The sequence below is a fragment of the Somniosus microcephalus genome, unplaced genomic scaffold (genome assembly GCF_052327205.1).
Source record: "Somniosus microcephalus isolate GS21.2 unplaced genomic scaffold, FLI_Smic_1.0 unresolved_chr1, whole genome shotgun sequence".
NCBI classification, from domain to species: domain Eukaryota; kingdom Metazoa; phylum Chordata; class Chondrichthyes; order Squaliformes; family Somniosidae; genus Somniosus; species Somniosus microcephalus.
In genome coordinates, this window is record NW_028225179.1 from 31,910,587 (window position 1) to 31,924,718 (window position 14,132).

Consider the following 14,132-nt stretch of genomic DNA (forward strand, 5'->3'; position numbering starts at 1 on the left):
TTCACCATCTCAGGATGTCCCAAAGCCCTATCACCATCTCAGGACGTCCAAAGCCCCTTTCACCACCTCAGGACGTCCCAAAGCCCCTTTCACCACCTCAGGACGTCCCAAAGCCCCTTTCACCACCTCAGGACGTCCCAAAGCCCTTTCACCACCTCAGGACGTCCCAAAGCCCCTTTCACCACCTCAGTATGTCCCAAAGCCCCTTTCACCATCTCAGGAGATCCCAAAGCCCCTTCACCACCTCAGGACGTCCCAAAGCCCCTTTCACCATCTCAGGACGTCCCAAAGCCCCTTTCACCACCTCAGGACGTCCCAAAGCCCCTTTCACCATCTCAGGAGATCCAAAGCCCCTTTCACCACCTCAGGATGTCCCAAAGCCCCTTTCACCACCTCAGGATATCCCAAAGCCCCTTTCAGCATCTCAGGAGGTCCCAAAGCCTCTTTCAACGCGGGCTGGTGCCCTCTCCCGCTGGCGGTCGATCGACTGTGGGAGGCAGCTGGCGGCAGAGGAACAATGGGAAGCCCGCCTCGACGGGGGAAGGAACCGCGTTGGGAAGGGATGAGACAGCAGGCCGTTGGAAGGGGGTGGGGGGGAGGGAGGGAGCAGATCACTGGCAAGGCAAGGCACCAGAGGGAGGTTGGGCAGGTCAAGGCGCCCTCCACCCTCCCCGCCCACCTTCCGATGCACCGCCACCTCTCATTTCTTCTTGGTTTCCTTGCAGGCGACCACGTAACGCTGCGCCACGTTGAGCGGGGGTGAGTAGCCATCGGCGTAGGACGTGTCCTCAAACAACACAGAGTAATCATCCTGAGGCTGTGGAGATGAGACACAGACACAAGATCAGGCTCAACACCACATCATCAGAGATACCTCGACACTGACTGCTGTCTCAGTCCCCCCTCTCTCACGGAGATACCTCTACACTGACTGGTGTCTCTCAGTCCCTCTCTCTCAGGGAGATATCTGTACACTGACTGGTGTCTCTCAGTCCCTCTCTCTCAGGGAGATATCTGTACACTGACTGGTGTCTCTCAGTCCCTCTCTCAGGGAGATACCTGTACACTGACTGGTGTCTCTCAGTCCCTCTCTCTCAGGGAGATATCTGTACACTGACTGGTGTCTCTCAGTCCCTCTCTCTCAGGGAGATATCTGTACACTGACTGGTGTCTCTCAGTCCCTCTCTCTCAGGGGGATATCTGAACACTGACTGGTGTCTCTCAGTCCCCTCTCTCTCAGGGAGATATCTGTATGTACACTGACTGGTGTCTCTCAGTCCCTCTCTCTCAGGGAGATATCTGTACACTGACTGGTGTCTCTCAGTCCCTCTCTCTCAGGGGTATATCTGTACACTGACTGGGCCTCGTCTCTCAGTCCTCTCTCAGGGAGATATCTGTACACTGACTGGTGTCTCTCAGTCCCTCTCTCTCTCAGGGAGATATCTGTACACTGACTGGTGTCTCTCAGTCCATCTCTCTCAGGGAGATATCTGTACACTGACTGGTGTCTCTCAGTCCCTCTCTCTCAGGGAGATATCTGTACACTGACTGGTGTCTCTCAGTCCCTCTCTCTCAGGGGGATATCTGAACACTGACTGGTGTCTCTCAGTCCCTCTCCCTCAGGGAGATATCTGTACACTGACTGGTGTCTCTCAGTCCCCTCTCTCTCAGGGAGATATCTGTACACTGACTGGTGTCTCTCAGTCCCTCTCTCTCAGGGGTATATCTGTACACTGACTGGTGTCTCTCAGTCCCTCTCTCTCAGGGGTATATCTGTACACTGACTGGTGTCTCTCAGTCCCTCTCTCTCAGGGAGATATCTGTACACTGACTGCTGTCTCTCAGTCCCTCTCTCTCAGGGAGATATCTGTACACTGACTGGTGTCTCTCAGTCCCTCTCTCTCAGGGAGATATCTGTACACTGACTGGTGTCTCTCAGTCCCTCTCTCTCAGGGAGATATCTGTACACTGACTGGTGTCTCTCAGTCCCCTCTCTCTCAGGGAGATATCTGTACACTGACTGGTGTCTCTCAGTCCCTCTCTCTCAGGGGTATATCTGTACACTGACTGGTGTCTCTCAGTCCCTCTCTCTCTCAGGGAGATATCTGTACACTGACTGGTGTCTCTCAGTCCCTCTTTCTCAGGGAGATATCTGTACACTGACTGGTGTCTCTCAGTCCCTCTCTCTCAGGGAGATATCTGTACACTGACTGGTGTCTCTCAGTCCCTCTCTCTCAGGGAGATATCTGTACACTGACTGGTGTCTCTCAGTCCCTCTCTCTCAGGGAGATACCTCTACACTGACTGCTGTCTCAGTCCCCCCTCTCTCAGGCGATATCTGTACACTGACTGGTGTCTCTCAGTCCCTCCCTCTCAGGGAGATATCTGTACACTGACTGGTGTCTCTCAGTCCCTCTCTCTCAGGGAGATATCTGTACACTGACTGGTGTCTCTCAGTCCCTCTCTCTCAGGGAGATATCTGTACACTGACCGGTGTCTCTCAGTCCCTCTCTCTCAGGGAGATATCTGTACACTGACTGCTGTCTCAGTCCCCTCTCTCTCAGGGAGATACCTGTACACTGACTGGTGTCTCTCAGTCCCTCACTCTCAGGGAGATATCTGTACACTGACTGCTGTCTCAGTCCCCTCTCTCTCAGGGAGATATCTGTACACTGACTGGTGTCTCTCAGTCCCCTCTCTCTCAGGGAGATATCTGTACACTGACTGGTGTCTCTCAGTCCCTCTCTCTCAGGGAGATATCTGTACACTGACTGGTGTCTCTCAGTCCCTCTCTCTCAGGGAGATATCTGTACACTGACTGGTGTCTCTCAGTCCCTCTCTCTCAGGGAGATATCTGTACACTGACTGGTGTCTCTCAGTCCCTCTCTCTCAGGGAGATATCTGTACACTGACTGGTGTCTCTCAGTCCCTCTCTCTCAGGGAGATATCTGTACACTCACTGGTGTCTCTCAGTCCCTCTCTCTCAGGGAGATATCTGTACACTGACTGGTGTCTCTCAGACCCTCTCTCTCAGGGAGATATCTGTACACTGACTGGTGTCTCTCAGTCCCTCTCTCTCAGGGAGATATCTGTACACTGACAGCTGTCTCAGTCCCTCTCTCTCAGGGAGATATCTGTACACTGACTGGTGTCTCTCAGTCCCCCCTCTCTCAGGGAGATATCTGTACACTGACTGGTGTCTCTCAGTCCCTCTCTCTCGGGGAGATATCTGTACACTGACTGGTGTCTCTCAGTCCCCTCTCTCTCAGGGAGATATCTGTACACTGACTGGTGTCTCTCAGTCCCTCTCTCTCAGGGAGATATCTGTACACTGACTGGTGTCTCTCAGTCCCTCTCTCAGGGAGATACCTCTACACTGACTGGTGTCTCTCAGTCCCTCTCTCTCAGGGAGATATCTGTACACTGACTGGTGTCTCTCAGTCCCTCTCTCAGGGAGATACCTCTACACTGACTGGTGTCTCTCAGTCCCTCTCTCTCAGGGAGATATCTGTACACTGACTGGTGTCTCTCAGTCCCTCTCTCTCAGGGAGATATCTGTACACTGACTGGTGTCTCTCAGTCCCTCTCTCTCAGGGAGATATCTGTACATTGACTGGTGTCTCTCAGTCCCTCTCCCTCAGGGAGATATCTGTACACTGACTGGTGTCTCTCAGTCCCCTCTCTCTCAGGGAGATATCTGTACACTGACTGGTGTCTCTCAGTCCCTCTCTCTCAGGGAGATATCTGTACACTGACTGGTGTCTCTCAGTCCCTCTCTCTCAGGGAGATATCTGTACACTGACTGGTGTCTCTCAGTCCCTCTCTCTCAGGGAGATATCTGTACACTGACTGGTGTCTCTCAGTCCCTCTCTCTCGGGGAGATATCTGTACACTGACTGGTGTCTCTCAGTCCCTCTCTCAGGGAGATATCTGTACACTGACTGGTGTCTCTCAGTCCCTCTCTCTCAGGGAGATATCTGTACACTGACTGGTGTCTCTCAGTCCCTCTCTCAGGGAGATATCTGTACACTGACTGGTGTCTCTCAGTCCCTCTCTCTCAGGGAGATATCTGTACACTGACTGGTGTCTCTCAGTCCCCTCTCTCTCAGGGAGATATCTGTACACTGACTGCTGTCTCAGTCCTCTCTCTCTCAGGGAGATATCTGTACACTGACTGGTGTCTCTCAGTCCCTCTCTCTCTCAGGGAGATATCTGTACACTGACTGGTGTCTCTCAGTCCCCTCTCTCTCAGGGAGATATCTGTACACTGACTGGTGTCTCTCAGTCCCTCTCTCTCAGGGAGATATCTGTACACTGACTGGTGTCTCTCAGTCCCTCTCTCTCAGGGAGATATCTGTACACTGACTGCTGTCTCAGTCCCCCCTCTCTCAGGGAGATATCTGTACACTGACTGGTGTCTCTCAGTCCCTCTCCGTCAGTGAGATATCTGTACACTGACTGGTGTCTCTCAGTCCCTCTCCGTCAGTGAGATATCTATACACTGACTGGTGTCTCTCAGTCCCTCTCTCTCAGGGAGATATCTGTACACTGACTGGTGTCTCAGTCCCCCCTCTCTCAGGGAGATATCTGTACACTGACTGGTGTCTCTCAGTCCCTCTCTCTCAGGGAGATATCTGTACACTGACTGGTGTCTCTCAGTCCCTCTCTCTCAGGGGTATATCTGTACACTGACTGGTGTCTCTCAGTCCCTCTCTCTCAGGGAGATATCTGTACACTGACTGGTGTCTCTCAGTCCCTCTCTCTCAGGGAGATATCTGTACACTGACTGGTGTCTCTCAGTCCCTCTCAGGGGGATATCTGTACACTGACTGGTGTCTCTCTGTCCCTCTCTCTCAGGGAGATATCTGTACACTGACTGGTGTCTCTCAGTCCCCTCTCTCTCAGGGAGATATCTGTACACTGACTGGTGTCTCTCAGTCCCCTCTCCCTTAGGGAGATATCTGTACACTGACTGGTGTCTCAGTCCCCTCTCTCTCAGGGAGATATCTGTACACCGACTGGTGTCTCTCAGTCCCTCTCTCTCAGGGAGATACCTGTACACTGACTGGTGTCTCTCAGTCCCTCTCTCTCGGGGAGATATCTGTACACTGACTGGTGTCTCAGTCCCTCTCTCTCAGGGAGATATCTGTACACTGACTGGTGTCTCAGTCTCTCTCCCTCAGGGAGATATCTGTACACTGACTGGTGTCTCTCAGTCCCCCTCTCTCAGGGAGATATCTGTACACTGACTGGTGTCTCTCAGTCCCCTCTCTCTCAGGGAGATATCTGTACACTGACTGGTGTCTCTCAGTCCCTCTCTCTCAGGGAGATATCTGTACACTGACTGGTGTCTCTCAGTCCCTCTCTCTCAGGGAGATATCTGTACACTGACTGGTGTCTCTCAGTCCCCTCTCTCTCAGGGAGATATCTGTACACTGACTGGTGTCTCTCAGTCCCTCTCCCTCAGGGAGATATCTGTACACTGACTGGTGTCTCTCAGTCCCCTCTCTCTCAGGGAGATATCCGTACACTGACTGGTGTCTCTCAGTCCCTCTCTCTCAGGGAGATATCTGTACACTGACTGGTGTCTCTCAGTCCCTCTCTCTCAGGGAGATATCTGTACACTGACTAGTGTCCCTCAGTCCCTCTCTCTCGGAGATATCTGTACACTGACTGGTGTCTCTCAGTCCCCTCTCTCTCAGGGAGATATCTGTACACTGACTGGTGTCTCTCAGTCCCTCTCTCTCAGGGAGATATCTGTACACTGACTGGTGTCTCTCAGTCCCTCTCTCTCAGGGAGATATCTGTACACTGACTGGTGTCTCTCAGTCCCCTCTCTCTCAGGGAGATATCTGTACACTGACTGGTGTCTCTCAGTCCCTCTCTCTCAGGGAGATATCTGTACACTGACTGGTGTCTCTCAGTCCCCTCTCTCTCAGGGAGATATCTGTACACTGACTGGTGTCTCTCAGTCGCTCTCTCTCAGGGAAATATCTGTACACTGACTCTCAGTTGCTCTCTCTCTGGGAGATATTTACCCGCTGTGGAGGAGTGTGGATGAGAGCTCGGTAGAAGCACGTGGTCTGGGGGTACAAAGCCAGCACCAGCTGATCCTTCTGGAACAAGGCTTCCGGATCGGTCTCGGGATTTGCCTTCCACTGGGGCAGCGGGATGATGCGCCGACGGCTCAAAGTGTGTCGCCTTTAACGGGGGGAAAAAAACAAACGAGTTACTCTCCGCAGAAGAACTTTGCAAATTAACGGCAGATTGTCTCATTGGATTGCCGAGATGGAGATGGGAGTGCTGCACTGTCGGGGCAGTACTGAGGGAGCACCGTACTGTCAGAGGGGCAGTACTGAGGGAGCGCCACACTGTCGGAGGGGCAGTACTGAGGGAGCGCTGCACTGTCGGTGGGGCAGTACTGAGGGAGCGCTGCACTGTCGGTGGGGCAGTACTGAGGGAGCGCTGCACTGTCAGTGGGGCAGTACTGAGGCAGTGCTGCATTGTCAGAGGGGCAGTACTGAGGGAGCGCCACACTGTCGGAGGGGCAGTACTGAGTGAGCGCCACACTGTCGGAGGGGCAGTATTGAGCGAGCGCCGCACTGTCGGAGGGACAGTACTGAGGGAGCGCCACACTGTCGGAGGGGTAGTACTGAGGGAGCGCTGCACTGTCGGAGGGACAGTACTGAGGGAGAGCCGCACTGTCGGAGGGGCAGTACTGAGGGAGCGCCGCACTGTCGGAGGGGCAGTATTGAGCGAGCGCCGCACTGTCGGAGGGACAGTACTGAGGGAGCGCCGCACTGTCGGAGGGTCAGGACTGAGGGAGCGTCGCACTGTCGGAGGAGCAGTATTGAGCGAGCGCCGCACTGTCGGAGGGACAGTACTGAGGGAGTGCTGCACTGTAGGAGGGTCAGTACTGAGGGAGCGTCGCACTGTCGGAGGGGCAGTATAGAGCGAGCACCGCACTGTCAGAGGGACAGTACTGAGGGAGCGCCACACTGTCGGAGGGGCAGTACTGAGGGAGTGCCGCACTGTCGGAGGGGCAGTACTGAGGGAGCGCCGCACTGTCGGAGGGGCAGTACTGAGGGAGCGCCGCACTGTCGGAGGGGCAGTACTGAGGGAGCGCCGCACTGTCGGAGGGGCAGTACTGAGGGAGCGCCGCACTGTCGGAGGGGCAGTACTGAGGGAGCGCCGCACTGTCGGAGGGGCAGTACTGAGGGAGCGTCGCACTGTCAGAGGGGCAGTACTGAGGGAGCGTCGCACTGTCGGAGGGTCAGTACTGAGGGAGCGCCGCACTGTCGGAGGGGCAGTACTGAGGGAGTGCCGCACTGTCGGAGGGTCAGTACTGAGGGAGCGCCGCACTGTCGGAGGGTCAGTACTGAGGGAGCGCCGCACTGTCGGAGGGTCAGTACTGAGGGAGCGCCGCACTGTCGGAGGGGCAGTACTGAGGGAGCGCCGCACTGTCGGAGGGTCAGTACTGAGGGAGCGCCGCACTGTCGGAGGGACAGTACTGAGGGAGCGCCGCACTGTCGGAGGGTCAGTACTGAGGGAGCGCCGCACTGTCGGAGGGTCAGTACTGAGGGAGCGCCGCACTGTCGGAGGGGCAGTACTGAGGGAGCGTCGCACTGTCAGAGGGGCAGTACTGAGGGAGCGTCGCACTGTCAGAGGGGCAGTACTGAGGGAGTGCCGCACTGTCGGAGGGGCAGTACAGAGGGAGCGCCGCACTGTCGGAGGGGCAGTACTGAGGGAGCGTCGCACTGTCAGAGGGGCAGTACTGAGGGAGCGCCGCACTGTCAGAGGGGCAGTACTGAGGGAGCGCCGCACTGTCGGAGGGGCAGTACTGAGGGAGCGTCGCACTGTCAGAGGGGCAGTACTGAGCGAGCGCCGCACTGTCAGAGGGGCAGTACTGAGCGAGCGCCGCACTGTCAGAGGGGCAGTACTGAGCGAGCGCCGCACTGTCAGAGGGGCAGTACTGAGGGAGTGCCGCACTGTCAGAGGGGCAGTACTGAGGGAGCGCCACACTATCGGAGGGGCAGTACTGAGGGAGCGCCGCACTGTCGGAGGGGCAGTACTGAGGGAGTGCCGCACTATCGGAGGGGCAGTACTGAGGGAGCGCCGCACTGTCGGAGGGGCAGTACTGAGGGAGTGCCGCACTGTCGGAGGGGCAGTACTGAGGGAGCGCTGCACTGTCAGTGGGGCAGTGCTGCATTGTCAGAGGGGCAGTACTGAGGGAGCGCCACACTGTCGGAAGGGCAGTACTGAGGGAGCGCCACACTGTCGGAGGGGCAGTATTGAGCGAGCGCCGCACTGTCGGAGGGACAGTACTGAGGGAGCGCCACACTGTCGGAGGGGCAGTACTGAGGGAGCGCTGCACTGTCGGAGGGACAGTACTGAGGGAGAGCCGCACTGTCGGAGGGGCAGTACTGAGGGAGCGCCACACTGTCGGAGGGGCAGTATTGAGCAAGCGCCACACTGTCGGAGGGGCAGTATTGAGCGAGCGCCGCACTGTCGGAGGGACAGTACTGAGGGAGCGCCGCACTGTCGGAGGGTCAGTACTGAGGGAGCGTCGCACTGTCGGAGGAGCAGTATTGAGCGAGCGCCGCACTGTCGGAGGGACAGTACTGAGGGAGTGCCGCACTGCAGGAGGGTCAGTACTGAGGGAGCGTCGCACTGTCGGAGGGGCAGTATTGAGCGAGCACCGCACTGTCAGAGGGACAGTACTGAGGGAGCGCCACACTGTCGGAGGGGCAGTACTGAGGGAGTGCCGCACTGTCGGAGGGGCAGTACTGAGGGAGCGCCGCACTGTCGGAGGGGCAGTACTGAGGGAGCGCCACACTGTCGGAGGGGCAGTACTGAGGGAGCGCCGCACTGTCGGAGGGGCAGTACTGAGGGAGCGCCGCACTGTCGGAGGGGCAGTACTGAGGGAGCGCCGCACTGTCGGAGGGTCAGTACTGAGGGAGCGCCGCACTATCGGAGGGGCAGTACTGAGGGAGCGCCGCACTGTCGGAGGGGCAGTACTGAGGGAGCGCTGCACTGTCGGAGGGGCAGTACTGAGGGAGCACCACACTGTCGGCGGGGCAGTACTGAGGGAGCGCCGCACTGTCAGAGGGGCAGTACTGAGGGAGCGTCGCACTGTCAGAGGGGCAGTGTCTTTCGGATGAGACGTTAAATCAAGGGCCCTGTCTGCCCCCTCAAGTGGATGTAAACGATCCCACGGCCTCTATTGGAAGAGGAGCAGGGGAGTTCTCCCCGGTGTCCTGGGGCCAATATTTATCCCTCAATCAACATCACAAACAGATAATCTGGTCCTTCTCACATTGATGTTTGTGGGAGCTTGCTGTGCGTAAACTGGATGCCGCGTTTCCCACATTACAACAGTGACCACACTTCAAAAAGTACTTCAGTTGCTGTGAAGCGCTTTGGGACGTCCTGAGGTGGTGAAAGGCGCTATGCAAATGCAAGTATTTCTTTCTGCATAGGAACCGGCCTATGTAAGTGTTTACATAGGCCTTGACAAGGTAACACTGTGATCAGAAGTTATGGCATCATAGAATGGTTACAGCACAGAAGGAGGCCATTCGGCCCGTCGAGCCCGTACCGGCTCTCTGCAAGAGCACTTCAGCCAGTCCCACTCCCCCCGCCCTTTCCCCGTAGCCCTGACCATTTTTTTCCTTCAGGTACTTATCCAATTCCCTTTTGAAAGCCGCGATTGAGTCTGCCTCCACCACCCTCTCAGGCAGTGCATTCCAGATCCTCACCACTCGCTGCGTAAAAAAGTTTTTCCTCATGTCGCCTTTGGTTCTTCTGCCAATCGCCTTAAACCTGTGTCCTCTGGTTCTCGACCCTTCCGCCAATGGGAACAGTTTCTCTCTATCTACTCTGCCCAGACCCCTCATAATTTTGAACACCTCTATCAAACCTCCTCTCAACCTTCTCTGCTCCAAGGAGAACAACCCCAGCTTCTCCAGTCTCTCCACATCACTGAAGTCCCTCATCCCTGGTACCATTCTGGCCAATCTCCCCTTAACCTTCTCTGCTCTAAGGAGAACAACCCCAGCTTCTCCAGTCTCTCCACATCACTGAAGTCCCTCATCCCCTGTTACCATTCTGGCCAATCTCCCCTTAACCTTCTCTGCTCTAAGGAGAACAATCCCAGCTTCTCCAGTCTCTCCACATCACTGAAGTCCCTCATCCCCTGGTACCATTCTGGTCAATCTCCCCTTAACCTTCTCTGCTCTAAGGAGAACAACCCCAGCTTCTCCAGTCTCTCCACATCACTGAAGACCCTCATCCCTGGTACCATTCTGGTCAATCTCTCCCTTAACCTTCTCTGCTCTAAGGAGAACAATCCCAGCTTCTCCAGTCTCTCTACATCACTGAAGTCCCTCATCCCTGTTACCATTCTGGTCAATCTCCCCTTAACCTTCTCTGCTCTAAGGAGAACAACCCCAGCTTCTCCAGTCTCTCCACATCACTGAAGTCCCTCATCCCTGGTACCATTCTGGTCAATCTCCCCTTAACCTTCTCTGCTCTAAGGAGAACAACCCCGTAAAAGATTGGAGAGGCTGGGGTTGCTGTCTTTGGAACAGAGGAGGCTGAGGGAAATTTAGTTGAAGTGTTATAAAATGATAAAGGGCGGAGATAGAGTGGGTAGGAAGGACCTATTTCCAGTAGCTAGAGGTCAATAACCAGGGGCTTAGATTTAAAGTAATTGGTGGAAGGTTTGGAGGGGAGTTGAGGAGAACTTTCTTCACCCAGAGGGTGGTGGGGGTCTGGAACTCACTGCCTGAAAGGGTGGTCGAGGCAGAAACCCTCATCACATTTAAAAAGTACTTGGATATGCGCTTGAAGTGCCGTAACCTACAGGGCCACGGACCGAGAGCTGGAAAGTGGGATTAGGCTGGATAGCTCTTTGTCGGCCAGCACGGACACGATGGGTCCGAAATGGCCTCCTTCTGTGGCGTAAACATTGATGATTCTATTCCTATCTAAACAAGTAACTGGATAATCATTGACCTCGGGCCCTTCCCCTGGTGTCCCTACACCGTGGGGCCTCGGCCCTTCCCCTGGTGTCCCTGCACCGTGGGGCCTCGGCCCTTCCCCTGGTGTCCCTACACCGTGGGGCCTCGGCCCTTCCCCTGGTGTCCCTACAACCGTGGGGCCTCGGCCCTTCCCCTGGTGTCCCTGCACCGTGGGGCCTCGGCCCTTTCCCCTGGTGTCCCTGCACCGTGGGGCCTCGGCCCCTTCCCCTGGTGTCCCTACACCGTGGGGCCTCGGCCCTTCCCCTGGTGTCCTGTACCGTGGGGCCTCGGCCCTTCCCTGGTGTCCTGTACCGTGGGGCCTCGGCCCTTCCCCTGGTGTCCTGCACCGTGGGGCCTCGGCCCTCTCCCCTGGTGTCCCTGTACCGTGGGGGCCTCGGCCCTTCCCCTGGTGTCCCCTGCACCGTGGGGCCTCGGCCTTCCCCTGGTGTCCCTACACCGTGGGGCCTCGGCCCTTCTCCTGGTGTCCCTGCACCGTGGGGCCTCGGCCCTTCCCCTGGTGTCCCCTGTACCGTGGGGGCCTCGGCCCTTCCCCTGGTGTCCCTACACCGTGGGGCCTCGGCCCTCTCCCCTGGTGTCCCTTGCAACCGTGGGGCCTCGGCCCTTCCCCTGGTGTCCCTGCACCGTGGGGCCTCGGCTCTTCCCCTGGTGTCCCTGCACCGTGGGGCCTCGGCCCTTCCCCTGGTGTCCTGCACCGTGGGGCCATCGGCCCTTCCCCTGGTGTCCCTGCACCGTGGGGGCCTCGGCCCTTCCCCTGGTGTCCCTACACCGTGGGGCCTCTGCCCTTCTCCTGGTGTCCCTGCACCGTGGGGCCTCGGCCCTTCCCCTGGTGTCCCTGTACCGTGGGGCCTCGGCCCTTCCCCTGGTGTCCCTGTACCGTGGGGCCTCGGCCCTTCCCCTGGTGTCCCTGCACCGTGGGGCCTCGGCCCTTCCCCTGGTGTCCCTGTACCGTGGGGCCTCGGCCCTTCCCCTGGTGTCCCTACACCGTGGGGCCTCGGCCCTTCCCCTGGTGTCCTGTACCGTGGGGGCCTCGGCCCTCCTCCCCTGGTGTCCCTGCACCGTGGGGCCTCGGTCCTTCCCCTGGTGTCCCTACACCGTGGGGCCTCGGCCCTTCCCCTGGTGTCCCTACACCGTGGGCCTCGGCCCTTCCCCTGGTGTCCCTACACCGTGGGGCCTCGGCCCTTCCCCTGGTGTCCCCTGCACCGTGGGGCCTCGGCCCTTCCCCTGGTGTCCCTGTACCGTGGGGCCTCGGCCCCTTCCCCTGGTGTCCCTACACCGTGGGGCCTCGGCCCTTCTCCCTGGTGTCCCTACACCGTGGGGCCTCGGCCCTTCCCCTGGTGTCCCTACACCGTGGGGCCTCGGCCCTCTCCCCTGGTGTCCCTGCACCGTGGGGCCTCGGTCCCTTCCCCTGGTGTCCCCTACACCGTGGGGCCTCGGCCCTTCCCCCTGGTGTCCCCTACACCGTGGGGCCTCGGCCCTTCCCCTGGTGTCCCTGCATCGTGGGGCCTCGGCACTTCCCCTGGTGTCCCTGTACCGTGGGGCCTCGGCCCTTCCCTGGTGTCCCTCTGTACCGTGGGGGCCTCGGTCCTTCCCCCTGGTGTCCCTGCACCGTGGGGCCTCGGTCCTTCCCCTGGTGTCCCTACACCGTGGGGGCCTCGGCCCTTCCCCTGGTGTCCCTACACCGTGGGGCCCTCGGCCCTTCCCCTGGAGTCCCTGCACCGTGGGGCCCTCGGCCCTTCCCCTGGTGTCCCTACACCGTGGGGCCTCGGCCCTTCCCCTGGTGTCCCTGCGCCGTGGGGCCTCGGCCCTTCCCCTGGTGTCCCTGTACCGTGGGGCCTCGGCCCTTCCCCTGGTGTCCCTACACCGTGGGGCCTCGGCCCTCTCCCCTGGTGTCCCTGCACCGTGGGGCCTCGGCCCTTCCCCTGGTGTCCCTGCACCGTGGGGCCTCGGGCTCTTCCCCTGGTGTCCCTGGCACCGTGGGGCCTCGGCCCTTCCCCTGGTGTCCTGCACCGTGGGGCCTCGGCCCTTCCCCTGGTGTCCCTGCACCGTGGGGCCTCGGCCCTTCCCCTGGTGTCCCTACACCGTGGGGCCTCTGCCCTTCTCCTGGTGTCCCCTGCACCGTGGGGCCTCGGCCCTTCCCCTGGTGTCCCTGTACCGTGGGGCCTCGGCCCTTCCCCTGGTGTCCCTGTACCGTGGGGCCTCGGCCCTTCCCCTGGTGTCCCTGTACCGTGGGGCCTCGGCCCTTCCCCTGGTGTCCCTGCACCGTGGGGCCTCGGCCCTTCCCCTGGTGTCCCCTGCACCGTGGGGCCTCGGCCCTTCCCCTGGTGTCCCCTACACCGTGGGGCCTCGGCCCTTCCCCTGGTGTCCCTGCACCGTGGGGCCTCGGCCCTTCCCCTGGTGTCCCTGCACCGTGGGGCCTCGGCCCTTCCCCTGGTGTCCCTGCACCGTGGGCCTCGGCCCTCTCCCCTGGTGTCCCCTGCACCGTGGGGCCTCGGTCCTTCCCCTGGTGTCCCTGTACCGTGGGGCCTCGGCCCTTCCCCTGGTGTCCTGTACCGTGGGGCCTCGGCCCTCTCCCCTGGTGTCCCTGCACCGTGGGGCCCTCGGCCCTCTCTCCCCTGGTGTCCCTGCACCGTGGGGCCTCGGTCCTTCCCCTGGTGTCCCCTACACCGTGGGGCCTCGGCACTTCCCCTGGTGTCCCTGTACCGTGGGGCCTCGGCCCTTCCCCTGGTGTCCCTTCACCGTGGGTCCTCGGCCCTTCCCCCTGGTGTCCCTGTACCGTGGGGCCTCGGCCCTTCCCCTGGTGTCCCTACACCGTGGGGCCTCGGCCCTTCCCCTGGTGTCCCTACACCGTTGGGGCCTCGGCCCTTCCCCTGGTGTCCTGTACCGTGGGGTCTCGGCCCTTCCCCTACACCGTGGGGCCTCGGCCCTTCCCCTGGTGTCCCTGCACCGTGGGCCTCGGCCCTTCCCCTGGTGTCCCCTACACCGTGGGGCCTCGGACCCTTCCCCTGGTGTCCCTGTACCGTGGGGCCTCGGCCCTTCCCCTGTACCGTGGGGCCTCGGCCCTTCCCCTGACCCCCCCGGTGTCTCAGTAAT

General features: G+C 59.4%; 1 protein-coding gene across 1 annotated transcript in view; it reads right to left on the reverse strand.

Annotated features, from left to right (window-relative positions):
• Positions 1-302: 302 nt before the first annotated feature.
• Positions 303-14,132, reverse strand: part of sgf29 (SAGA complex associated factor 29) — a 51,161-nt gene continuing 37,331 nt past the window's right edge. The window contains exons 8-9 of the mRNA XM_085974222.1: positions 6,039-6,201; positions 303-817 (exon numbers count right to left, since the gene is read on the reverse strand). Of these exons, the coding sequence (XP_085830348.1) occupies positions 701-817; positions 6,039-6,201 (280 nt within the window). The 3' untranslated portion in view covers positions 303-700. The remainder of the gene's footprint in view (positions 818-6,038; positions 6,202-14,132) is intronic.